Source organism: Falco biarmicus, chromosome 12 (assembly GCF_023638135.1).
Source record: "Falco biarmicus isolate bFalBia1 chromosome 12, bFalBia1.pri, whole genome shotgun sequence".
NCBI classification, from domain to species: domain Eukaryota; kingdom Metazoa; phylum Chordata; class Aves; order Falconiformes; family Falconidae; genus Falco; species Falco biarmicus.
In genome coordinates this window covers 29,493,954-29,521,395 of record NC_079299.1, presented here as the reverse complement: position 1 = coordinate 29,521,395, position 27,442 = coordinate 29,493,954, and the positions used below count along the sequence as shown (strand labels likewise).

General features: G+C 38.5%; 1 protein-coding gene across 8 annotated transcripts; it reads left to right on the top strand.

The window, feature by feature from the left end:
- The first annotated feature begins 312 nt into the window (after window positions 1-312).
- On the top strand, window positions 313-26,004 carry SANBR (SANT and BTB domain regulator of CSR). Of its 8 annotated transcripts, none has more exons than XM_056357573.1 (21): window positions 313-631; window positions 3,822-3,987; window positions 5,842-6,028; window positions 9,271-9,364; window positions 11,040-11,278; window positions 12,140-12,198; window positions 12,990-13,150; window positions 14,039-14,125; window positions 14,266-14,376; window positions 16,376-16,499; window positions 16,684-16,836; window positions 17,070-17,215; window positions 17,576-17,675; window positions 18,814-18,846; window positions 20,424-20,523; window positions 20,937-21,031; window positions 21,145-21,173; window positions 21,271-21,344; window positions 22,375-22,463; window positions 22,840-22,931; window positions 23,946-26,003. In XM_056357573.1, the coding sequence occupies exons 2-21, from the start codon at window positions 3,838-3,840 to the stop codon at window positions 23,980-23,982; spliced, it is 2,160 nt and encodes a 719-aa protein (XP_056213548.1). In that variant the 5' UTR covers window positions 313-631; window positions 3,822-3,837; the 3' UTR covers window positions 23,983-26,003. The 8 variants fall into 8 exon arrangements, with proteins under 8 accessions (XP_056213548.1, XP_056213556.1, XP_056213554.1 ...); XM_056357581.1 differs by lacking the exon at window positions 5,842-6,028 and adding an exon at window positions 3,178-3,295 and having other exon boundaries at window positions 9,275-9,364; XM_056357579.1 differs by lacking the exon at window positions 5,842-6,028 and adding an exon at window positions 3,178-3,295.
- The last annotated feature ends 1,438 nt before the right edge of the window (window positions 26,005-27,442 follow it).

The window sequence follows — 27,442 nt, the reverse complement described above, 5'->3', positions numbered from 1 at the left end:
GACGAGGCGGAGGCGCAGCCTGGCGTGGCGGGCCGGTACCGCCCCCGGGCCGGGGCGGCGCGTTGCTAGGCTACGGGACGCGGGGCGCGCGGCGGGAGGGGCGCCGCCGCTGCACTGCGACAAGGCGGGGCGGGCCGGGGCACGGCCGCCGCAAGACGGCGCCCCGGCGCTCCCGCACTGCCCGGGCGGCCGCAGCCCCGCCCTCCGGCCGCCCCATTGGCTCTCCCTGGCGCGAGGGGGCGGGGCTACGCCCCCCGCCCGGCGCCGATTGGCGGCTGGCGCCCCCCTCGCGGCGCTCCCCGCTCACGGAGAGGGTGGGGCCGGGTGGCGCCGGCGTGTGAGGGAGCCCGTCTCCCGCGCTTCGGGCGCGGTGGCTGGCGGCGGACGGGGCTGCCCGCGGGTCCCGCCGCGCCGAGCAGCCCCGGGGCGGCTCCGCTGTGGGGCCTTGCTGGCAGCGACCGGGCCGTGCCGGGCTGCTCCCGGGCTCCGCGCCGCCCCGCGTGCCGTTCGTCCCCTCAGGGGAGCGGCGCCGCCGCCCTCCCGCCGCCTGCCCCGGCGGCCGCGCCTTGAGGAGGAGCAGCCGCTGCCCGTCCCGCCGCGCCGCCGTGCCCCTCGCCTAGGGGCCCGCCAGGTAACCCCCGCCCTGGCGCGTCCCGGACAGCGTCCTGCGGCCCCGGGAGGGCAGCCCGGCGGCTGCGGGGCGTCTCCGCCGGGGGGGGCTGGGGTGGCTGGCGGGGGCCCCGTTGTCGAGGGCCCCGCAGCGGGCCGGCGCTGCGTGAGGAAGCTGCTCGCACTTGTAGGATCTTGCCCCAGAAAACTGGGAACGGTTTTTCTTTTTTTGTTATTTTATTACCTGGGTTTAGTTTTTATTTTGACTAGTACGCGGGCAAAGCAAACCGCAAGCCAAGTTGCTGTTCTTTCTCTTCCCGCCTCGCCCTGCACCGTCCCTTCCTTGCGTTTGAGGGTCCCTCAGGAGACCCCGCGCTCACCCCCCACCATCTTTACCTTCCCATAGGTTATGCACGTGGGAGGGGAGAGCAGTTCTTCAGGTTTAGATGGATTCTTTCCTTTAAATAATTTAAAAAAAAAAATCAGCCTTATATGAGGCGGTGAACTCCTGCAATATATACCAACTTCCTGCGGAGTGATTTAACTCTTTATTTAATCATACCAGTTTTATGAAATATTAAAGTGTTGGGAATCGCTTACACCCCTTACTTTAGAATTTTAAGTATTAGCAAAAAATCCTAGTCACATATCTCTCCATATGAAGCATATCAAATGACTTTGTCAAAATTAAATAATTAAACTTCCCCCTCCTCCAGTTTGCATAGTTGAGGAAGGAGTTAACTGAGCTTTACTTGCAGGAACAAACTGGAGAGAATCTGTAGAAGTTGCCTTCTGTTTCTTGACGGTACAATTTATTACAGGCTTTATGTTGCTGCTCTTATGGAGCACACCATTCTTGCACGAGACAGTCTTGCATGTGTCTTTAACTATACTTCTGTCAGGATTTGCTAAAGGACAAAAAGGCAAATGTTAAAATGTCATGTATAAAACCACAAAGAGGAGTCCCATGCTCTTTCGAGAACAGAAAGAAGAAAACTTAACTTCTTTATGCTTGTAGTTAATATGCCGCTTTATCTTTGCAGTAACCAGCATACATAAAACTGTGTTTTAATGTAAGAATAAGCAAATAAAAAATATTTGAGAGACAGAGGCTTCTTTCTCTCTGAACATCTCATTACATTTTAGCGTACCTGTCATCCTTTCATGGTCGAGTTGCTTCATGGTCCACAATGCTGATGCATACATAAACTTGTTACCAGCAAAGTACTCAGCATTTTTTCCTTTAAATTATAGACTTAATCATACCACAGAAATAGTCCTTAAAATGATGGCTTATGGAATATTGACATTGCTAGTAATGTGAATTTCATTAAGCATATTTTATGGTGCAAGACCAGAGGATTCCAATACTCTCTCATTTACTTATGTCCTTCAGACTTTTTTAAACCAGCTGCTATGTGCATCTAAGGTAGCACAAGAAGTCAGTTTTGTATTTTATAACCACCCAGGCTGGTTTGCCACTGGTGCTGATGTGTTCTGGCCCGGTTATTTCTTTTCATGACAGTGGAGATGGTGGATATTCAGTGGCTTGAATATAATTGATACTGACATTTGGCTGTGCGCTGACAGTGAGAAGTCTCCACCACAGAATTACCACAGCGGGCCACTTGATAGTGCTGTCAGGGTGAGGGTGAAGGACTCCAAGGACTCCAACGACTCCATGCCTGCAGGAACTGATCTACCTTTAACTCGTAGAGGCATCTATCTGAGTTGGAAAGTTTGGGCTCATACTGGCTGTGAAGGATCTTTGTCCTTTAAAAATGGCTATTTCGCATGCTTTGCAATAGATTTAATTTAGATGTTCAAAAGGTATGACACTTTCTATTGGACTTCTGTGTTTTGTTCGTGGCGCTTTTTTTCCTGTTCTTCTTTTTGAAATCTCATGAGTATAGGAAACCTAAGAATTGTCTTGGTGGGTTCTGAGTTTTCTCTTTCTGATGGTTTCAGTCAGCTGATCTTTTCAGGAGATGAAAGCTGACAGTTACTTGCAGCTGTGATTTCTGTTTCTACCAACAAAACAAACAAGTGCTGGAATAGCTTCTAGAGTCAGAAACAAAATCAGTGCTATTTTGTATATTTGAAGCATCTTTTTTTAGAAAAAGGGTGATGCAAAGGCAACATCTGTGTGTAGTATGCTTTTAGTAACAAGTGATGAGTTAGTTCTGCTACCATCTAAGTGTGTTTTCTCTGAACTTTTCTGTAATCCTTGCTTTATAACTCAATTTTTTTAATGTAACTTTTAAGTTCTGTGATTTATGTGATCGGTGTAAGGTACTTCAGAAAAGATCCAAAGTGCATTCCAAATATGAGTCCTTACAAAGCTCTTCTGCTGTGCGTTACTCAAATATGGAAGTCTTGATTAATGCCTGCAGTTTTCTCCCAACATATGCTGAAACAATACTTTGAACTCGTACTGTGTTCCCTGGTGCTACACATAAAAAATCCATTTGGAAAAAGAAAAAAACCCCACTAATTTTCAAATTAGAAGAACTGCCTTTTTTTTAAGGTATTCACTGCTGTCCTTACATGCTTTGTTCTGGTGTTCAGCTTGAAAGTGAAAGAACAAGGTTTTTTGGCCCTGATCATCCCAGCTAATCAGGAGTTAGGAGTGCCTTAGGACACCTCAAAACTCGAGTCTTCAGGATGAGAGCTGGAAGACATCCAGGTGGGGCTCCAAAGTATTATTGATGGCCGTTAGCTGGGTGCCTTGGTTGGCTCCTGTGTAGTGGAAGTCAGGTGTGCGAAACAAATAGGCAGAGCAAGAGGAGACCAAAGTTGAGCCGCTGAAAGTTTGGGGGAACAAATAAGTGTATTTGAATTTAAGTAAATTTACATTAAAATGGCCCTCTGTAGCTTAGGCTGTTTATTCTGAGTTTGTGGGAGGCCGTTTTTTTTTGTATTGGAGGGCTCAGGGGTGTGAATCCCTCCTGGAAACGGACAGCTGAAAGAAACTGTGGGTAGTGCCTGCTGCTGCTGAGTTGGTTTTGGTGTGTTTTGCACATCTGCTCCTCCCCCCAGGGTTTTGAGGATGCAGACATGAATATGTAAGTTTTGTCAAATAAAGCATTAGTACTTCACTGTAATACTGTGATAGACATTGCCCGTAGTAATTTATGGAGTGCTGCAGTTAATGCAGACCAAGCTTTAGCAAACTGTGCAGTGAGACCGGCTAATAATGTTTTCTCTTCTAGGCTTAAGTAGCCAAAGATGAGTCGTGGATTTTCAGAAAACAATAACTTTCCGTATGACAACAATCAAATGGTTTTGGATATGATCCTGTGTTCCCTCATTGGTGTTCCTCAGCCTATCAACTGGGACAGTGTGGCAAGGCTAGTTCCAGGATATACATCCAAAGAGGTGAATTTACTAAAAAGAATTCATATACTTTAAGCAGTACTTTATGAAGGAGAAAACATATTTGGGTGAGGGAGGGAAACTGAAGTTAAAGGATTTTTTTTGTCTGAAGTAATTTATACCTAAAGAACTGAATGTTAAATGATCAGGAGATTGAAAAAACCCTGTTTCTACAAAATCTGAACACTGAGATTAAGAAATACATTCTCCTTTTTTATTTCATTAGAACTAATATAGAATAAGGAAAATATTACTGGAAATTAAAAATTAAAAAGCGGAATACAAAAGGTAGTTGTGCTAACATATTTCAAATTACATAGCTAAGATTCTAATGGAAAGGATGGTAGTACCAACTAACCACACGTAGATTGTAGCGTACATGGTAACTTTCTATGGTTGTCATTGCACTTGTAAAGAAGTGTGAGTTACGGATCTCCATGGGGTAGTTAAGAGTGCACTTGCCTCTTGTATGGTTCTACAAGATGTAGATTTTTCTTTACTTGGTCGGAGTTGGAAGAACCTAGTGCCTCCATATACTTTTAATCTTTCTGGATTGCTGAATTTCCTGTTGAAATGCTTACATTTTTAAAAAAAGAATTTTGAATTTTTCATTCCTGAGGGGCATTAAGCTAAGAGAAGAAAATGCCTTTTGCCCTTGTGATTCAGCAAAGCTGGAAGAAAACAAGCCAGCATTCTTCACTTTCTTGCAAACTTAATCAAATGTGTCAGCTCACATTGCTATTGGGCATCACTGTAACCTTGTATTTAGAACATGAAAGTGAATGATTGGGAGTAGAAGCTTCTGTGGAATATTACTGCCTTTTAAGTGCTTGGCAAAGCATTTGGTGGGGGGTGTTTTCTACTGTATACCTTTCAATTTGCAGACAGTATTGTGCACATTAAGCAAATAAAATAATTATAAAAGTATTGGTGAGCACTCTCATATTAATTAAGATTATATGATTGATTAGTACATGTCTGATTACTCTGTTTAAAAAAAACCAAAGTGTCTCAAATATGCGGAATCCATGTTTAAGGCAACTAAGTAAATTATAGCTGTGTGTTCATGTATCTGTTGTATATAGTAGACTGGCATGGTTACAAATTTGAGATGCTACGTTAATATCAGAAGGATGTCACTGTGTGCACCTCTCCCAAAGGGGCAGGTGGCATGCAGCAATGTCAGTTAGCTCAGTCCTAAATAAATAGATAAATACAGCTGCTTGAATGGAGCCTGATGAGCTGTGTCACAGGAGAATCACCTGTAGAGTTAAGTAGATTTACTTGTATGTGTAAATTACCTGTGCGTGGGATTCCTCCGAACTAAACTCATAATTGTCATTGTATCACTACAAATTAACAAAATGATAAAACTTTCTAGTTAATCAAAACAAGGAATGGCAAGTTAATAGAATTGCAGTGGAAATTGCCAGTCCCTTTTGTTCGAATTGAACGGGAAGTCATGTAATAATTATGAACCAGTTACTATAGCTGTTTTTAATAATATTTGACAATGTTTATGGTAAAAGAACTAGCTACAAAATGAGAATTTAAACTCTCCCCATAACTTCTGTTTTTGCAGTTCAGGCTTAAAATCACAGTTTTTAAGGAAAAAGAAGTTGAAACAGGTTCTATCTTACTTTTTCTATTAGAGTATTTAATTATGGTAAACCTTACTTATTTTACTGAATATTTATGTACTTTCCTGATACTACTAAATAGGAAGCATTACAAGTTTAATATCTGTAACTTCACATGCAAAAGATATATGAAATACACTATCTGTCTCAAATTACAGTTATTAAAAATGTACTGAAAGCTACTGCTTCATTGTTGTATCATTACATTTTGTGACAGTGTGCAAAAAGGTTTGATGAACTAAAAGGCAGTGGAAGTTCACCTGTTGACAACCAGTATAACCCCCTGATGGCCGCTGGTGGGAGTCCTGTGGAAACTTTAGCTACGTACATCAAATCCTCCTTGCTTGATACACAGACAGAGTGTCAGGAGCCTGCTATTGGGCAGGATTCCGTTACTGTAACTGGTATGTTTTCAGTCATTCTGAAATATATTGGCTTTGATTATAATCAGTATGTGCATGCTTTTCTGCCCTGAGTGGTAAGTCCACCCAGGAATAGTAGTTGTTCATCTTTTGGAAGACAAAGTTAAGTTTCAATATAATGCTTATGTGAAGCTACTTCCAGTTAGTTTAGATGAGAAGTCAATGTTTGTTTGGGCATTTTTAATAGCTTGTCCTTCCAAAAGGCATAAATCCTTAAGCTGAATCCTCTGTTTAGGATTTCTTGGTGGGGAGAGGAATTCCTCTCTGGTTTTCTATCCCCAGTGTTGTACTGTTAAACCTAGAGCCATTTGCAATCTCACTGAGCTGTGCTGTAAAAATAACTAGAAAGGTTTGTGTAGAAGAGCTGCAGCAAGCTGAGAAGGTGATTCCCTGAGGTCAGACCCTTAACCTCCCAGCTAAAAGCCCTGTTTGCCATGCTGCTCAATGGCGAGATGGCTACATAGGAGTTGGAGTGTAGTGTAGCTACTTTTTGATGCAAGACAGTCTTGCAATGGCATGTAGAGTGTCTTCCTCAATTATGTGTCCCAGTAATTTGGCAGAGGAGGGCCAGTCCTAACAGTTGTATTTCAATCACAGCACAATTAAATATTGTTGACATTTCCTTAAGTACTTCTCCTCTATGAAGTTGTAACTAACTGTGCGATAGTTATTCTCTGACTTTCATTGTAGACTGAGATGTCTTCAGTGCCTTGTAGGACTTGGTAAATGTATTGCATGTGAAATTCACTTCAGTAATAAATTTCTGTGTTAGGAAGACGTGTTTAAACAATATGTTCTCTGTTATTATGCAGTCTTCTAGTCACTGTTCTCTTTGCATAAGGAAAACAGCTGTTTGACCTTTGCTGGAGAATGAATAAGTTGTTTTTAATAATTTTAATCAAGAGGTGATATTTGAAAAGTGTATATGTAGTATCTAGATTGAAAATGCTTCCAGTCAGCTTTCAATTATGTACTTGTTACGTGCATGGTGTGGAATAAATGCTTCTTGCACCCACAGATGACTACTTGTAAGATTAGTAGCTTCCCAGTAAGCAGTTAACAAGCTAACTCTGCTTATAGAACTTTTTAGACAATTAGTGCATGTTTTCTTTTTAACAATGTAACACATGTAGTAAGTATTAATGCAGTTAAGTACCCTAACGTTGCCTACTGCAAGGTCCTAGCTTGAGGTTTTTCTCTGCTTTCTCTGCAAGTTTGGATAAATGATTTTTCCTGTTGATATGTAATTTGTTGGTATGAAATCAGGCTAATTAACCTTTTCTCAGGCTGGAGTGAACTCACCTGCTTAATATTTGTGAGGTTCTTGTATATTTCAGAATTGGAGATTTGTGAAAAGCCTATTTGTAATTTTTTTTGTTGTTTAATTAATTACTTCCTAGTGGATTTATTCACATCTGCTTACTGTTAGGATCAAGAATTTTGAGCATGTTTGGATTTATTTGTAGATATGAGTCACAGCAAGAAAAAGCAATCTGACCAAATTAATTTCGAGCTGGATTCTGGTTTGGCTGAGTTATAAAAACTCTTTTATTACTTGCCTAATTATAAGGCAAACTGCTGTTTGCCTCTGAATGCATATTATGGCAGTAAACAAGCATATAGGATAGCCTTTTACCCAAAGTATTTATTACTAACTTTCTGAAGTCAAATGATCTATAAGCTTTGAGGGGAAGATAAAAAAAAAAGGTAGGAGGAAATGTATGGTGAAGTTCAGACATCCCTGTTAATTTGGCTGTCTTGCATATTCTCATCAGCATTATTTCCTTTAATAAATCACTATGTTCAAAATAAACTTCTTAATATTTGCAGACAGAACTGTTCCATATTTTTTTTTGTATAGGCCCTTCCTTTAAAATAGTCATCTTACCTTGCATTCAAAACCTAGGACTAGTGGGGGTCATCTGCCTGCAGTGGCATGGCTGCCCTCGAGGCTGTGGCTGACCCAGCCCCTTCCAAGGTTTTACGAAGGTCTGCCTAGTAAATCTTCCCCTTTTATTAACCATGTTCCCTCTATTATGGCCTTACTAAGGCTTAACTGTGTGAAGCCTTAGGCTGTATCTTTGGAGAAAGTTTTGTTTCTTCTGCCTCTGGTGCAGTAACTTTGCTTTCCTGAAGGTTGTAACGACTGTGTTCTGAACTGTACAGAGCTTCCAGATAATTTTTGTTGGTGGTCTGCTATAGTGATTTAGCCATAAGGTGAAGAGGTCTATCATAGTTGTCTTCAGAAGAGTACAGCCTCTTACATTACATGAGAGGGAGCAGGAGCTTCTGGAACTCTACTCCCTACCCAGATTTCTAGGAAGTCATGGAAAATCATGACCTTATGGATTTTCATCAATGGGAGACAGATATGTGCACTTCCATTGTTAAAAAAAAGATAATGATCTTTATGATTTGTAATCAAGATTATCAAGAGGTTTCAGATTGCAGCAATTCATTAATGTCAGAAAAGTTATTCAGTGTTGGAGTGCTGAGGTTATCTTAACCCTTTGCCCAGAACTCTCTGGATTTGGTGACTAGACCTCGTGGACTTCACTGGGTTTTGTGTCCAGGTTCCACTGTTTGTAGTGCGTTTGTGAAGATAATCTATTCCAGCTAGAGCGCAGCTGTCCTTTATTGCTGGGATAAGCTATGTGATGTAGCTCTAGGACTAGACGCATTTCACGGTCTGCTTTCTTTGGTCTTGTTTTATATAATCTGCTGCTTTAAGCCTTGTGTTTGAGAAACTTAGCAAAACCACACCTGAAGAGACTTCTGTGCTTCTGTTTGGAGACAACTTATTTCCAAAGCTAACACATTATGGATAGGAAGCGGAGTTAGTCTCAAGTTGTTATATCCTGGCAGCAAAGCTTCCTGAAAACAGAAGTTTTGATGTGACAGAGTATTAAGACCCACATTCCACAAAGCAGACAAGGAGAGCTAAAAGAATGGGTTGTGTTCCCAGAAGGAGATGCTGAAGACTGCATGAATCTTCCAGCTCTATATAGAGACTGGATGTGTTTGGGTTTGCAGCCAAGTGTCTGGGCAACCCAGCCACGTCGCTGGTCCGAGTTTCCAGTGCATGCCATTCAGAGCAGGAATTTGGATTATATAGTAGCCCTTATGGTAGCAGATTTGTTGCTAGTTGTGTAACATTGCTCCACCATGACAGCAAAAGGTCAGGCATTTTTGTTCTAATGCAGCCTTTTTTCCTTGCATTTAAGGAAGGCCCAGCACAACCTCCACAAGGAATTGTTCTTCAGAATCCGAGAAAGGTCCTGTGCATAAAAGTGGAGAAAGCACTGATGAAACACAGGGGTAAGAAGATCTTTATGTGTTTGTTATCTAGAGGATTATAGAACTGAAAGAAAACTGTGTAGATTGCTCGTATTTTTCTACTGTTGGAAAGAAACCAGCTGGAATAAATGCTGTAAGAAATTTTGAAACCTTACATTGCTACAGAAATACTAGGGGTTGGTTTGTGTTGTGGTTTAACCCCAGCTGGCAACTAAGCACCACGCAGCTGCTCGCTCACTTCCCCGGCTTCCCTGGTGGGATGGGGAGGAGAACTGGGGGAAAAGGTAAAACTTGTGGGTTGAGATAAAACCAATTTAATAATTGAAATAAAATGCAATAACAACAACAATTATAATGAAAACGAGAGAGGGGAAAAGGAATAAAATCCAGAAGGAAAAAAACCAAACAAGTGATGCACAATACAGTTGTTTACTACCCACTGACCAATGCCCAGCCAGTCCCCCAGTAGTGATCACGCCAGCCAGCCCCACTCCTCCCAGTTTATACACTGAGCATGATGTTCTGTGGTATGGAAGGAATATCCCTTTGGCTAGTTTGGGTCAGCTGTCCTGGCTGTGTCCCCTCCCAGTTCTTGTACCCCTCCAGCCCTCTCGCTGGCAGGGTCTGAGAAACTGAAAAGTCCTTGATTTGGCATAAACATCACAGAGCAACAACTAAAAACCTCAGCGTGTTATCATTTTCATACTAAACCCAAAACACAGCATTGTACCAGCTACCAAGAAGAAAATTAACTCTTATCTCAGCTGAAAACGTGACAGTTCAAAAATTTCTCATGTGCAATAGGGTTAGCTTATTTAAAATCTGACCATAGCATTCCTCCTAGTGATTGATTGCTGCTGTGGTGAGAATGGGAAACATAACCTGATTTCAAAAGGAATGAAACAATATTGATGCTCAGTAACATTTTAATTAAAAAAAAATTAAATTCTGTGAACATAGATTTGTCCTATGTGAAAACAGGAGAAAAAAAAGCTGTAAATGAAAAGTGCAAATGAAAATTTTTACTACAAATTCAAATAGCCATGCATGTGACTGTTTTTTGTGCTATCACATCTCAGTTTTCCATACTATACAAGCACACACAGAATAATGTGTGTGTTTGAAACCTAACAGTAACCATCTTTTTGTAGTGCAGCATTTACTGATTCTAGCTATGACCTTTTCTTAAGAAATAGATGTTTTAATATACAATACAAATTTTAATTTCTACACACAAAAATTGCTGTTGTATGCTGTTACGGTTCTTGGGTGCCTCAGTAACTTAGGAATATATTTCTGCCTGTTTTTTCAAGAAAATGAAAAAGGAAAAGAACAAATAAGTTCTGTGTGTAATTCAGGTAGTATCCCATAACAAAGTGGTGTGACTGCATTGGCGACTGGAGTTAGAAATCTTCTTTTTCTGGTCTCTTAATAATTAAATTGCACTGATTATGTGTCAGAGGATATGGATCTGTGTTCTTCACCTGACAATGCTATCTGACAGTAGTTTCTATTAATAGTTTTTATTAATAGTTAATAACTGCAACTTGGTTTGCTTCTGTTAATAAAAACCCATTAGTGACATCAGTGTTGCAATGTGTGATCCAGATTTGGAGATGAGGTCTTTGTTGATTGGTTTTGGTGTTCTAACTGGCTTATGGTGCTAATTTGGTTTGTGGCTTGTTTTCTTTTTGAGGCCAAATATGGTGATCCATGTGTGTGACGAAGCAAAAAACCTCAAAGAAGATTTTGTGTGTCCTCGAGACCTTTTGATTTCAGAAATGAAATACTTTGCTGAGTATCTGTCAGTGGATGCCCAGCGCTGGGAAGAGGTGGACATCTCAGTGCACTGTGACGTTCACATCTTCGACTGGTTGATAAGATACGTTAAGAGGAACACTAAAGATTCTGAAGCTAATGAAATGCCAACTTTAGGTAAAAGAAAGTGTGTAGATCGTTTGTTGTAGGTTCATTATGTTCTGTGATAATGGAAGACTAATGTTTTTGATAAAGTTCAGCCCCAGTCTCTTTGTTTCTGACTGGTGTGCTGAAGCCTGTAATTTGTTAGAAAAGTGTTGCAACAGAGATTCTCTGGTCAGTATGGCAGTAGTCTTTGATCTGTCAACACTGACAGCTTTGAGGAAACATCTTGATAGCTGAAGCAGTGAAAAAGGTCTAATATATTTTGGGGTCTGGTGTTTTAAATTAAAGATTCTTCAGACTTGAACAAGAACAGAGTGGTAGTTTTAAAATACTGATGATTGTTGGGGTTTGGTTTGTTTCCCCTCACCTCCCCATTGGGACAATTGCAATATTTTCTAAAATTTCAATGCAGTCTGATCCAATGGTAGAAGAACTTCTGCCTTTATGAATCTGAGGCAAGTTTTTAATTTTTTGATGAGCCTTTGCTACCATTTTTAAAAAACATAAACCGAGAGGACAGAGTTAGATCTTCCAGTGCAAAGGTTATGTTAAGCGAAGTCTCATCTGGGTATGATGGATACAGATGGAAGTTAATCTTGTTATGTAATTGTTTAGTCATTGTATCCCTATGAAGCCACCTTGTTCAGTTTTTATAAATTCTGATTTGTTATAATTGTACTCTGGCCACCTAAATGACAAATCAAAACTTTGTTTCTTAAGATGGAAAATGCTCTATACATTGGAAGATGGAAGGACAGGTTGACTGGTCAAATAATACTTAAAACAGATACTAAATATGCAGAGGGAGGGGTGTGATATGAAGTTATCAAAAGGATTTATGTAAAAAAAAACAACCTTTTTTTTGCCTTTTAGAACCATCAAATGTGATATCAATTCTTATTTCCTCTGAGTTTTTGAAGATGGATTCATTAGTAAGTATTAAGAAAGAAGGAAAGATTCTCTGCCATAAGTTAATTACCAGCTTGTTTGTTATAATTTGGCTGTTTCAAAATCTTCTCATTGCATCATCTGTTTCTGTGAGTTTTACCACCTTTCTTATTCAGTGCAGTAATCTAATATTTGCAGAATACTTAATGCAAGAAAACTTAGAGTAAATTAATTCTAAATGTGGTAGTGGGATCTTGGATTTGCCTTCTGATGACTGATCTAGAATAACATCAGTAGCTGACTTCTGATCCTTTTTTATCAAAAAGGATTATTAAATGAATGAGTACCTTTGTTTTGTATCCTTTTTACACGAATGACACGCTTAGGATATGGTTCTCCAGCTCTGTATATCTACTGACTTGTTAGTTAAAATGTTTGTTAGAAGTTCTGTTATTGGGGTGACCCACCATTAAATACACAGTAAACATAGCTGTTTAAGTTGAGATCCAGGCAATACTATGTATAATGTGTACCATGGATCTTTTTTTACAAGCAATTGGAAGGTACCACTTGTTGAAGATGAAACATCTGTGGAGTTGTTTTTTGGACTGTAGAAACCTTTTGGAGGAGAACATGAACTAACACAGAATCATGTTAATTCAGAGTCTGCTTTAGACAAATCTGAGACTTGTTTTTTATTTTTAAGTTGAAATGGAATATTTTCCAAAACACCAGACTTTAAAAAAATAAAAATTTAGAAGCAATTAGTACATCTTTTGAGATAGCTTTGTCTAGAATTCCTTGCCATTATTTTTAACGTTTCTGTTTTTCCTAGGTAGAAAAATGTATTCATTATTGTCACAAAAATATGAATGCTATTGTAGCCACACCATGTAACATGAATTGTATCAATGCTAATCTTGTTACACACATTGCTGATCTCTTCACGCACAATGAATTGGAAGAGCTGAAGGACAAAAGAGACAAATTTAAGAGGTAACTTTTTGCCCTGTAATACACTACTGAAGTGCTGTCAGGCTTTTGGATCGTTTTTCAGAACAGCTAAGACACTGTGGGGTTTCAAGTGAGACATATATACAATTCGTATTCTCATGTAATGTATCTTTAACACAATATCATGAAGTTCCTTCAGAATTTTGTATTCAGAATTTTGTATTAAAATTATGAGCAAAAGCAAAGAGCTTTTTTAGGAAAGGATCAAAAGGAAAGGCTGTACTAGAAGTGTGGCATGGGCAAATTATTCATGAATTCTCACATGGGAGCCAGGATTAGGGTAAGGAACTTTTTACGGGATGACATGCTCCTAATTTGTAGAGAATGGTTTGGCTTCAGCGTCCTGTGAACTCTGACGTTTAGATGTAGAATTTAGGATGGCTGGAAGGCTGAATAGACATGATGGAGTACTATTTCATAAGGACTCCAGCTTAGTCAGTGTCAAGATAAGGGCCAGTTACTGGAGGGCAGACTGACAGACAAGCAAGGTGAAAGAAAGAAAGAATTTTAATCAGTAGGGATGAAGACATAACTTTAATTCTAAAAGTTCAGCGTAATTTCACAGAAGTATTCATTTATAGAAGGTCTTTTAGTCAAGGTAGAAGTTGGCATTTTATATTGGCAAGCAACATAATAGAGCAAAAAAATTTAAGGGATCCCTTTCTTCACATCTGTGTAAAAATGAGAGATGACCAGGTCAGGAACCAGTTACCCAAACAGTTTAGTTTAAAGGAAAATCATATTAAAAGCTGGATTCTGAGAGAAAGGTGGTGACTTTGTTTATTATCAGAATATAATTGTTAGTCTCACTATACATAAAACAATTTTCAGTTTTTTCTAATGGATAAGCTGTGTTGTTGTCATTAATAGTAAACTTTTCTGCAAGAAGATTGAGAGACTGTTTGATCCGGAGTACCTAAATCCAGATTCTCGAGGAAATGCAGCAACATTATACAGGTATGGCTGTTTTATATTACTGCTTCAGTTGCAAGGACAGTCCCTGTGTTTTGAAGTCCTGCTCTTACTCCAGTACTTTATTTCTTTCTTTTCTTTTCTTTTCTTTCTTTCTTTCTTTCTTTCTTTTTTAAATAATCTAGGTGTTGCTTATGTAAAAAGCTGCTAACTAAAGAAACTGAAAGAAGGATTCCTTGCGTACCAGGAAAAATCAACATAGATCAACATGGGAATATTGTCTATGTTCATATAAGGTAGTGAATATATATATATTAAAAACCTTTCTTCAACTATATGATCTTGGGTGATTTTACGAAACACAAAAAAGTTTAGGAATTACCAGATACCTTACAAAATGAAGTCATAGATGCATGAAGAGCAGTATGAAACATTTCAACTTCTTATATTACCTAGCAAAAGGAAAAAAAGGGGTGATTACCATATTGTACTTCTGAAACTCATTCAGTGGTGCTGCTGCTGAATGGAAATGGAAAAACTACAGCCATGATTACTGGGAGGGCTATTTTGGGTTGTGCTGCCCTAAACAGAAAATACTCACTAATTCTTTCATCAAAAAAGTGTTAAGATATATGTAACTGATGACGAATTAAATTAAAGGCTGCATTTCTACAAGGTTTGTTATTAAATGATGGACCCATCTCTGCCAGCAAAGAAAGGCTAGAGTTATTTTCTAGACTGACTTTGTACTGTCAAATCAAATATGCAGCCTGCTTAAAAAGTACTATAAATAAACCTTGCCAGTTGCTTTTCTGTTCTAAAGAGGAGCTCCCAGGACCCATTCTATATGTATGCCTGATTTGTTTGGCACAAATGGTTAATTCAGATCTGTCTGTTTGATCCATGTTTGTGAACAGCTGGATTGTCTTCTTAATGAAGATCAGTGTGTGATCAGCTGCAGTTCCCTCCCTCCCCGCATGCACCTTTTAAGGAAGATGGTGGGAAATTAATAACAGGAGACCTTTCTCAACAGATCTATTTCATTCGGAACAACCAAAACACTGTTCAGTATCAGCTCCCAAGGTAACATGTATTTGGTGTTACCTCCCACCAGTAATTCCAAGGTGTCGATTAAGTTCTGCCTAACAGTCTATAAACAGAACCAAATCTTGTGACCCTGTCCTGACCTTTTAGGGTCATTGATGATTAGCCACATGAAATTCATTAACTGTATTACGTCACTTAAGATGACTGTATGTAGCTGCTATACAATTCCTAGCATATAAATGTGCAGGGTTGTAGAGTTACTCAGAGGATTATTTAGGTTCTAATTATTTGCCTTGTGGTACTTGTGACAGCTTTTCTAAACAGAATCAGTTTACTGTTCCCTAGGCAAAGTGACACTGGCCACTAATGAATTCAGGCTTATGAGCTAATACAAGCCTATCTTTAATGATTTAAAAATAGGTTTATGTTTATTGGTCCTCTAGTGGTGCCTAGAATTAATTTCCAGTTGGAAGTACTGCTCACTTAGTCTGGGTTAGATGTATTATATATGACAAAAACCAGTTCAGGCCAGGGCTTAAAACTGTGGGAAAACAGTATCTGCTGTTTCTGAGGATAACATGCGCCAGTGCAAGTTGCATATTCTCTTTTGGATTCTGAAGAAGCGCGTGTCATTTTATCACCAGGAAGGAACAAGGTCTGTATTTTTAAGACTGGAAGTCTCAGATACATGTATTCATCAAAAAGACAATCTTATATTTTCAAACTTTAATTCTCAACTGAATAGTTGCTGTTGTGTTGCAGATACATAGTAACATTATGTTGGCTTTTAAAATAAAATACAATGGTAGTACTTTGTTTCTGTTGCACAACATATTGCTTTAAAGACAGAAAACTGCAATATGACTGAGTTTGACTGTTTGCATGTGCATATTTTGATTTCTTCTGCTCTGTGTATTGGGTTTTCCTCTCCTTAATGGTTCTCCTGATTTCCGAAAGGTTTGATATTTATCTTGGTTTATAATTTGCAAGATGTGGAGCTTGAGATGAATCAAGCTGTAACTCTTTGTTATAAGTAAGTTTAGGATGTTGCGGAAGAATATAGGCTCTTCTGTCATGGTCTGAATTTAGTAATGATTGTCCCACATTGTATCCTTCTTGTTCTGAACTCTTCTGTAGGCTTTTCACCAGTGGAGCAAGTGTTGCTCTCCTCCTTTGCTTCACCTTTCTGGTGGCAGGATCAAAACAGAGTTGCGATTCTGTATGCAGCTTGACCTTTTGCTTTTTCAGAGACAAAACCTGGGAAGTGCATGAGTACTTAATTTGCCTTCATGAGGAATTGAAATCCTGGAGGGATGTTTATTGGCGTCTTTGGGGGACTGTCAATTGGTTGACCTGCTCGAGATGTAACCAAGTTAGTATGTTTTGACTTTCACTTATTTGTCTGTAGATGGCATGTTGTGGGGGAGCAAGGCAGGGATTAAAGCAGTTTGGAAAATATGTGGCAACAAAGCCTAGTATGCATTCTTTGTAGTGCAAAATTTTTACTTCTGTAGCTAATATTACCTCTCATTATCTCTCTTTTTATTCTAATGTAGTCTTTCCTGTGTACTGAATTCTCCCATTGCCAGTACCATTTGCAGCCAGTTCTTTATCCAAGTGTAGTAAGTGCTCTGGGCTCGACTGCGACAGGAGTATATCCCTGTTGTAACCAAAAAGTTCTTCGATTTGATCCTACAACCCTCCCAAAGGTACTTCAATACTAGCTCACTTTTAAAAGTGTGTGATACATGTTGGGGGAGTGACAGTGTGTTATGAAAATACATCTCTTTCAAAAGAAGGATTGTAAATTGTTGAAGTGTCCCAGGGCAGGCTAGGACCTTTGGAAACAAGAACTGAAAAGTTGAAATCTGTTATGGTACTTACTGAAATCAGTTTGTTGTATTAACTCAAGGTTTTGATCTTTTGTGTATGTGTATCGCAGGGCTGCCAAGTGAGGGATCATGTGGTTGATTTACCTTCAGGAAATGAAGATGGGGATGCTTTGCCATCTCAGACTACTAAAATATTGAATGATCTGCTTCATCATAGAGATGTTATTGTTGTTCCTTTCACTAAGGATGAGAATAGGTAAGAATGTTGTGTTACTGACATAACTTAGCTTTCAACATTTAACATGTGCGCACGTTACATTTAATTTCTTTACATTTTGAAATGGGATGTAGGACTTTTAAAGGTAACTTATTTTTGATTGCTTAGTTGGAAATTGGGAAAAGAACAAGTACTTTTTCATTTTAAGCTTCAAGCAGACATTTAGTCATTCATCCTCCATAAGCATTCACTCCTTTATGTTTTAATGGATTGTTTATCAAAATACGTAGCTGACTTGGAGGTCTGTTTTCTTTCTTGATATTTGATGAGTAAAGAGAGACTGATTCTAAAATTGTGAAATAGAAAAAATTACTTTCGTTTCACATCTTTCTCTTTAAGTGATTCTGGCATTGGGCTCTGTGATGAAAAAGGCATTGAATGTGATGTGCTTGTAGAACCAAATATGCCGTGGGGTCCCAAAACTGGAGAAATCAATGCTGTGAGTGCTAATTTTTTTCCCCCCTTTTTTCTGATAATGAGGTTTCTTACAAGGGTACTTTGAAGAATTCATTAGACAACTTTTAATAAAAACAAAACCCATACATTCTTGGAGGAAGTAGTGCACTGCTGAGCATTGCAGGATAGCATAGGCTAGCGTAGGTGCAAAATACCTAGTTGGTGAAAAGGCAAAACTTTTACTGTCTGCTGGAAATATTTCTGTGTATCATACAGAGGCAATTCTCTGTATGTCTCTGCTTTCCACCCCATTCTTAAACTGATGATATTTAAGGATCCAGTCATACTTTAAAATGCATCACTTGGCAAATATTCAAATGATTGCTACCTTTGTTTTGCCTCCTGATGTATCTGGGTGTGTCCACATAGCTTTTGCAAGAGAGTCCATAAATCAAGAGCTGTAACTTGGGTTGTGTTTTGGTTGGGGATTTTTTTTGTTGGTTTGTTTTGTTGGTTGGTTTTGTTTTGTGGGTTGGTTTTTTTTTTTTTCCCCCCCAGTGTGTGAAAGTTTTTACTTTCCAGAACTATGATGCATGTATGTTACCACGTGTATGTCAGGTCAACAGAATGCCATCACTTGTCTGTCAGATTGTCAACAGTCCAGACTGTTTATAATACTACCTCTGGTTTAAAGAGAGCTTTCATGCAAAGATGTTTTTGAAGTTCTGCACCCTTCGTGGAACTTCTGCTAACTCAACAATCCTGATAGTAGCATAGTGTCTGCTGATTCCATGAGGATTTCAAACAGGAGCAGAAGCTCTCCTGCAGTAAATGTAGGAGGATTTAAACTCCATAACCATCTGGTACATAACATCCCCACCCTGCACCGGACTGCTTTTTTAGATTAAAATCAGCTGTAAATATTTTTAGTGCTAAAGTTAGGCACATTAAAGCATGACCGATTCCACTGCATTTAATCGGTCAGTGGCTCATAACCTGTTTGAGGTTAGTCATTCCACCAAAATTTATAGTTGCAGGCGGGAGTGGGCCTTCTAGGAGTTACCAGTGTAGATTGCTGTACATACCACTTCTGTTTTCAGAATTCCACTCACATTTTTAAAGTTCTAGTTATTATTACTTCATTAATTTCCATGCTTTTCTTTCTCTTTCTGTGACTACAGTTTCTTTCTCTGAAGAACTGGACTTTACAGCTGGTTAGTAAAGTATTTTCTTCATAATTTTAAATATTTGCTCCTCAGCACTGGCAGAGAACTAAGTTTGATTTTTGTCTTATTTTCTAATTAATTGGGTGAAAAATATGTTTTCTTTTGCTTTAATTTGGAGGTTGCAGTATAGCAACGCTTTTTACAAGAAAGTATAAAGTATGCGTGAAGTACTACTTTGGCCTGAATAAAAATAAAAATGTTTTTATAAATGGCAACAAACAATGGACTGGCACTGCATGCATCAGTTCTTAATAGTTTGTTAGGCTGACCAAAATGTAAATCATCAAAATCAGCTTTTGATGGTCTTCTCTTTGATGGCTTGTCTAAGTTGCCTCATTGCAAAAAAACCTTTTATCAGAGTTGAGGGCCTAGCCAAATGCTGAGAATGGGCAGTTGTTCTTCCAGTAGCATAGGATGTATCATTTACATACATTATTTACTATTTCTGTATGTAAATGCTACAGAGCAGCAGTTTGCCTCTGTCACTCTTGAGGATTTGTGTTGCAGTCTGATGTTCCTAGTGTCCTATAGTAAGACCATTCTTGCAAAAACATGTTTCCTAATCTTTTTGACTTGTAGTTCATATTAAGTGTCATCGTTTCTCATGGATTACTAAGTAGTCATTATCACTTATTTTAAAAGATATATGTGTGTATTCAAACAATGTAAACATCACATTCCTTAGTATTTTCATTATTCTGTGCTGATCAGTTAGGAACTATTCACTGTGACCCCATCTGTTGCTATCTTGGAGCCCATAGTTTATGATGATGTGTAAGAGGTAGAAAGAAAAAAAAATAATTTAGGTATTAGGGTGAGTTCACAGGAAAAAAAGCCAACCAGATATTCCAGAACAACTTGCAATAAATTATTAATGCAAGTAGCTCAGGTGTGCAGAATGCATGTATTTGTAGTGCACTGTGATATGCATGCTTTGTGGTATTTAATTACTGGGTGTCTCAGCAATTTCAGGCAGTTTGCAAGACCCAGCAAGCCTCAATATAACTGTTCATAAACTTGTACTTTCTTGTATTAGTTGATTATGTGGCTAGCTCAGACATGTGCTACTGTAACAAACTTTCTTATTAATTAGAAAACTAATATAGCCAGCAATGCACTGGATAGTAAACACTGAATCATATGATAATACAGGTTGGAAGGGATCTCTGGTGGTCATCTTATGTATTTCCTCCTGTTCTCAAAGCAGGGCCATCTTCAAAGTTAGATTCAGCTTCAAAGCCATAACACCTTTGCTCAGGGTCATAGCCAGTCAAATCCTGAGTATCTCTGAAGGTGGAGGTTCTACTGCCTCCAGGGGCAACCTCCTACAATGTCTGACTACTTGGAAGAAACAGAAATACAAATACTTACCAAAATATTCTAAGCAAAGATTTCAAATTACTTCCTCAACATTTGAGAAACATGTTCTCAGACCTAACTGTGCATGCAGTTACATCGCTACAGAGCCGCGTTGGAAGTCCGCTCCTTCAAGAAAGATTTAATGTATTATTTAATAGGAATCAAGCCTCACTTATAATCTGTGGCATTCTACTCCTGTTGAATAGAAACAGCAGTCATTGTTATCTGAAGAAGAGGAGTATACCACTGGCTCAGAGGTCACTGAGGATGAAGTGGGGGATGAAGAAGAAGTATGCAGGAAACCAGGTACTACATGTCTCTACAGTCATCCTCCCTGGTATTTAGAGATTTAAGGCAGCAGAATTCTTCTGTAAGCAAATCTTTAAGATTAGACATTTTTAAAATAAATAAAAACTAATGTTATTTTAATTGCATTTCTAGTTTTTCTGTGTTTAGATACATAGTTACGCCACTGTTCAGTGCCACAAAACCCACTGACAAACAAGGAAAGCTGCAACTATTCATGTGTGAGATGTCCTCGGAGTTGATCAAGAGTGTATTTTGCAGGAAACTATTGCAATGCCTGCAACGCTTAACAAAATGGAAATAGCCTGTTCATTTACTCTGTAAAGAAGTAGAGAGAAACAATTCTTTTGTAGCTGTGTAGATGAGAAAATCGAAATATCTGTGACTATATGAGTAGATATTTCTTCAATTAGCAGGGAGAAAGGAGAAATTAAAGAAATCCTACAAGCACCCAAAGAAGGTGGTTTCTTCACCTAGTGTTCAGAAAAAGGAGAAGCCATCTGATAAGGTAAATCCTAGCTGTGATGCCAGCCTCTCTGGTTGGGTTGAATAATGAGGAATTCTCTTAAGTTTTGAACTTGATCTCAAAACATATTTAATGTGTTTTTCTGTCTTCAACAGTCAAGTTCCCGAGATGCATCTCCATTCACGTAAGTAATTTTCAAAGTCCTTGAGAACATATTCTAGTATATCCCTTTTTGTAAACTGTTACTGATAACATGGTGTACATCTTTCTTTTCTAACCAGCGTGAGTATGCAGCAGAACAAATGGGATGCGTCAAGGTCACTAAGATTCAATCAAGATGCTCAAAGAGAAGATGGTCTGTTCTTGCATGAGTTTAGCTTTCATGAAGTTAATATTATGCAAAGAAAATAATTAATTCATATAAGAAAAATTTAATTTTCTTAAAATATAGCTACTTGGAAACCTTTAGGTTGAATTCAATCTCAGATATAGCAATAGGGTTTGGGGTGGGTTTTTTTTATAGTTGCTCCTTATTTGGAAATAAACAGATTTCAGCTAGACTAATCATTAGTAATCAGCCATATCCAAACCACACATCAATCTCAGATTCCTCCAAAGTGTACATAAATGTTCATACAGCTAAGAACTCCGTTTGAAAATATTACTTTAGGATTTGATTAGCACTTATTAGCAATTTCACTTGCTCTACAGGAGAAGATATGTTTGTGGCAGGAAAATGGAAAGAAAATCCACAGCATAAAACTATATATTGTAGTCTTGCATACGGATTGAAAAATAAATGGGCAGCATTGGGCCTATTGTCTTGGAAAATATTGGAAAGCAGTTCAAAGTTTGCAGGAAAAAAAGAAAAAAAGTGCGTTATAAGTGTTTGTTAGCATGGTTTATGTTTTTTATTTAGAATGTCAGCACATAGCCTACAGAGATTATAGTTGTGTCATCTGATGACTGTATAAGTATGTGATTATTTTTTCCTGCATCCCTGTACCATTTGTTGTCTGTGCAGATAAACATTCACTTCTATTTCTTTCCCAGTCTTTCTGACTAGAATTATTTGGACTTCTATTTATTTGTTCCACCTTTTTTAATCTTTCCTGAGACTGTTGTGCATTTTTGCTGTTTTGAAAACCATTCCCACAGATTTTGATCTTGATGTAGTGTTTCAAGCTGAATCTGGATTCTGCCAAGAACACTGCTATAGCTACATTGCATGTATGAGCATTGGTTGCTCAAGATTTTTATATAAGCTGAAAAGAAAGCTAATTTTACAAATACAATATCACTAAAGGGTGCATCTAATTCTTCTTTCTTTGTATTCAGTAGCAAGGAAAACCTCTGTTCTAAATATTCTTTCTTATTTCTGACAGATCAGAGAAGAATGTCTGAGATTACAGGGCACTTGATAAAAATGAGACTGGGAGACCTTGATCGAGTCAAGTCAAAGGACAGCAAAGAAGTAAGATTTGTCCTATCACAATGTAGTGTTTACAGAATTGAAGTGAGTCTTGATTAACAAAAATATGTAACACAAATGAAAATACCATCTATTCAATACTTAAGATCAACAACTGAATTTTATCAGTCTTTGTTTTGTTCCAAGCATTTTTTTTTTTTGGAAGATAGTTTAAAATAGTATTTAAAACTTACTGTCTTTAAAAAGCTCTGTGTGGAAAATAGGATGGGTTTAACAGTTTTCAGTACTGTGTTGTGGTAATGAAACAAGGAATGCTATAGGTTCTGCTGAATATAGTGATTTTTATGAAAAGTCACTGATTAAATTGGAATAATGTCAAAACCTGGTGGGTTTTTTTTTGTGTGTGTGTGTATTCCAGTATGCAGGAGGCATTTATTCTAGACTTGAAGCTCAGATAAAGGCCTCAGCGCAGGTCAGTGCACGGCAAAACAATGCTGAGAAGAATGCCAGGTAAGATTTTAAAATAAACATGGATTTCAGGTGGGGAGGTGATGGATGTCTCCAGAAAAACATGCCTCATTTCATATACTTGTTTTGAATCTGCATCCTCTCCAGCAGGTTAACCCATATATGGTGTGAAAGCTTTCTTTGTCAAATTAAAGAGGATTTTGTCTCTTAGTATGGTTTTCACCATATTTTCACACCATATATGGTGTGAAAGCCTCCTTTGTCAAATTAGAGCTAAGAGAATGAAACTCTTGTATCCGTGCTGGAAGAACAGCTTTATTGCTTCTGTGTTGGGATGTTGACTGCTGCTCCCGATAAAGTTTTTTGCAAAATTATGGATAACTGGAAAAGCATTAGCCAAGATTCTTTAGCATATTCTTTGGCCTGCTTCCAAAAACAAAACCAAAAAACACCCACACACCAAACACCTATGTTACTGCCTGTTAGTCTTGTACACCTTAAATGGGTAAACCAAAAATGAACTGAGAAGCTGGCACACTCTGCAGGTGTAGAGCCTAGAACTGCTCATAATTTGGCCAGCAGCTAAGCCTCTTGAGCTGAAGCTTACAGCAGACTTGCTGACCAACTTTTAAGGGATGGGTTGGAAGCCTCAAATATGTTGTCAGACAAATTCCTCACAGGTCTTACTTCTGTCAAAAAAATATGCATGTGACTTAGTTTCTGTAGTCCTGTGTCAGGGGGTTTGGAACTAGATGGTCTTTGAGGTCCAACCCAAACTGTTCTACAATTCTAGGACTCTACAACATCACAGTTCTTCCAGATTGTGTACCTTTGTATGAGTATGTAGTTTGTATGTACAGGTATCCTGGCAGAAAGTCAACTTTCTCAATAATAGATTTTGGGAGAGGGATTTATTTTTTTCGCTATCTTCTCTCAGAAGACATTCTAATGTGAAAGTAATTTCAAACAAATACTGTACTGAAGAGCTGACTGGGCTATAATTTAAAATTCTAATAGTAATAATGTACATACATTTCTTACGTGTTCTTAATCCAGGTCAAAATCCCGTTTTGGTCAAGGCCGTCCTACATAAAGACTGATGAAAAAAACTTTAGCCAGAATTCATTACTGCTTCCTGAAACCGTACTGCACCCTGACATACGGAGAATGCACATCTCTGAAAGCTTTCCAGTGACTTATTTATTACTTTAAGCTCTGTAAATTATTTTGTGTGATAAATGAATGCAAATCCAATAAGGTCTGTACTTATTTTAATTGTAAATATACTATTTCTTAAATTTAAATGTAATTGCTTTTTTAGGCTATTGTGTTAAGTTGCATAGAAAATATTTTATAAATCTACAAAGTTAAATTATCAGACTAACTTTATTTATAGGGAAGACGTAAATATGCCTTTTAGTATGCTAGAAATACTGAAAAGGGAAAAGCAAGACTACTGAATTCTGAATACAGTCAGCAGCATTAACACAAGTCGCCTAGTGTATTTATATTGTGTAGTATTTGATGGTACATTTTAGGTCAGTCCTCTGGGGATTTGCATTTAAAGTCTGTGACAATACCTGTGATTTAGGCTAGTTTAAGCAAAAATTTTAATGCGGTTCTGAGGCTTCCTTCTGTATATCAGACAACTCCCATTCGTGTGAAGGTGGGTAGCAGGTAGAGACTAGACCTCCAAAGATTATATAAATGCCATTATGATGCACTATTGCATCTTGCACGTGAAATGCTTGCTTTACTTGGATGTGAAATAAATACCCATTCCTGTTCCATATCTGATTCCTCTTGCACAATACAGTGTTTTGTTCCCTTCTAATATCCAGACCTTAGGACGCAAAGCAGTTCTGTCTCTTAATGATGCTATGCCACTAAATTTCTGAACAGATATGCTATTAATTCTGCATCTTTCAATGGAGATGTATCATTATGAAGATTTGTGCATGTAGATCTTTTGGGTCTAGTTACTTTCTGAAACCTGCCTGAATAATACTGTTTAGAAGTCAGATGCACTTTCAAGTTCTGTATTTGGAGCAATAGAATACAAGTTTGTGTACGTGTGAAATCCAGGGCTACCAAATAAAATAACTTGCCTAGAAAATACGTTGCATATTAGCAAAGAAAATGGCAATAATGGCAATAATAATGGTTGAATTCAAGTAAACACATTCTGACTTTTTGAAACAGGTAGAAAGAGCGCTCAGGGAAAGCTTATTCCAGGCCACAGCTGTACAATAAATTGTGAGTTTGGAATTAAGTCAGCAAGATCCTGGGTGGGAGGGTGGGGAGGGGTAAGGAGGGGGATCATGGTTTAAATGCACTCTTCTCTCCATCCAGACTTTTTTATTTGTCTTGTTTCTTGAGGATTTTCAGTAGGCATTAGAAGACTAGGATAGCAATACTTGAAAACACTGCTTTCAAGGTGGAAGATTTTTATTGAAACAATTAAAAATGAATGTTGTTTATTGTGTGTTTTGTCTAATGTTACAGCAGGTTCCGAGCCCAATGAAACCAACAGGCAAAACTGGATTTCAATGGCTTTGATTTGAAGCAGGAGTGGTAACTTTGCAGGAGTGCTTTAATCTGTTTCAAATAAATCAGGCTTTATTAATGCCTCAGGCTTGTTTGCAAGTAGTAATGCAGTTTTAAGCACTTACAGTAAACACTGGAAAACAGATTGTTGTTTGCTGAAAGGGGAAGTCTTATAAAATCCACTGGGTATGAAAATGCAGTAGAATAAGTGTTTTGCTACAATTTTGTGACTTCAGATAGAGGATTGTTCCAAATTCCTATGGTAAATTTTGCTATGAAAGTTGCAGGCTGCATGTATGTGTGTTTAGTTTTCATAGAACTACTGACTAGAAGAGAAGGGAGAATTCTGCTGGTTTTTTTCTGTGGGAAAATGCCAGTTCTATGTGCCAGTATTGTTTTATTCAAAAATATTTTTGAGCATATAAAAATAACATACGCTATGTGCAGTCTGTCTTTTTTCCCCCTTGCCAACCACCTTGAATTTTTATCTTGTATTAATTTTGAAAAATTGTCTTGGTTTAATGGAAATAAATGTTATTAATTTAAGAAGTGTGTGAGTTTTTTATGGATACTTGTAAGAGCTAAGTGTGTAAATGTTTGATGGTCTCAGTCATGCACATGTATTTGTGATTAAATTGCAGCATCATGGTACAGGCTTTTATCTGTGAAGAACAGGATATCATTGAATGCAGAGCTACTCCAAATCTATGAGGACTTAAAAGACTTTTTATCTGCATTGAGTTTTGAAGCTGGATTAGAAGTTCATGAGTGAGCTGACCTACAAGTGACCCAAGTATGCAAACTCTCAAACTAAGCTATGTTACAAACATGTTTAACTTAGCTTTCCACTGCTGCAGTGCTGAACATACCATTTAAACAGTCTGTTAGATCTGTAAATAGGATTAGTTTCCATGATTCTGTTTCTGGAAATTGCTCTGTGGATGTCCCATATATGTGCAGCTGGTATACTGGAATGTCTGCAGTCCTACTGTCATGTGTACTTTAACTCTCTACACTGTGAAGCTGTGCCTGTTTGCTTGATGTCCAGAAATCTTGGAGGAAGGGCCAGATTTTTAAATTCAGTAATGGCTCCAAGAAAATAAGATGTGATAGGAAAAATGTGGACATAGGGTTGCCACAGTTTGTAAACATAAATCCATGAATAGTATGGGCATATTTGACGTGACTCTTTCTTTGCCAGAAGGGAATCCATTTTTTTAAAAAAACATTGTTCCCTTTTCTTGTTGTGTGTACAGACATATACTGTATTGTGTTGGGAAACTGCTCCTGTGCATCAGATGCTTGCTTGAGCCCTTATGGGAGGTTCATAGAATCATGGAGCGGTTTGGGTTGGAAGAGACCTTTAGATCAGCTGGTTCCAACACCTCCTGCCACGGGCAGGGACACCTTCCACTAGACCAGGTTGCTTAAAGCCCCATCCAGCCTGGCCTTGAGCACTTCCAGGGATGGGGCAGCCACAGCTTCTCTGGGCAACCTGTTCCAGTGTCTTGTCACCTTCACAGTAAATAATTTCTTCCTAATATCTAATCTAAATCAACCCTTTTTCAGCTTAAAGCCGTTACCCTTTGTCCTAGGTACCTCCCTCTCTACTCTAGGCAAATGTAAAACCTTACGTTATTATTGACATCCAGGAGAGCTCTATACATAGACGTACACTTAAGACTTTTCTCCTGCAGCTGTTCTTGCTGAAATTTAATCTGTATGAACTGTACCACTGTGTTCGGAGGGTTTTTTTTCCCCTCTGTTTCTTAATAATTAACATGAGTGCAGTCATCTTTACTTCCTAAATTTATCTTTCTACAGGAATAGATTTACTGTTGAATCTCCTATCGGCTGTATCTATAAATAAAACCAGCCAAAGGCTTTTCCAGGCCTGACGCCAAGTGACAGCACAGAATGGCTGTGCCCTGAGGTTAATGTCTCATCCTGTCTTTGAGCATCATGACAGTGGAGGTTGATGGAGCCATCAGCCAGTCTGAAGGCTA

What these genes read in the sequence shown, in the direction of transcription:
- SANBR (XM_056357573.1), top strand. Translation starts at nt 3,838, where the DNA reads ATGAGTCGTGGATTTTCAGAAAACAATAACTTTCCGTATGACAACAAT. An exon ending in AAACTGGAGAAATCAATGCT is followed by an intron (nt 17,676 to 18,813) that starts GTGAGTGCTAAT and finishes CTGTGACTACAG; the next exon opens with TTTCTTTCTCTGAAGAACTG. An exon ending in AATGCTGAGAAGAATGCCAG is followed by an intron (nt 22,932 to 23,945) that starts GTAAGATTTTAA and finishes TTCTTAATCCAG; the next exon opens with GTCAAAATCCCGTTTTGGTC.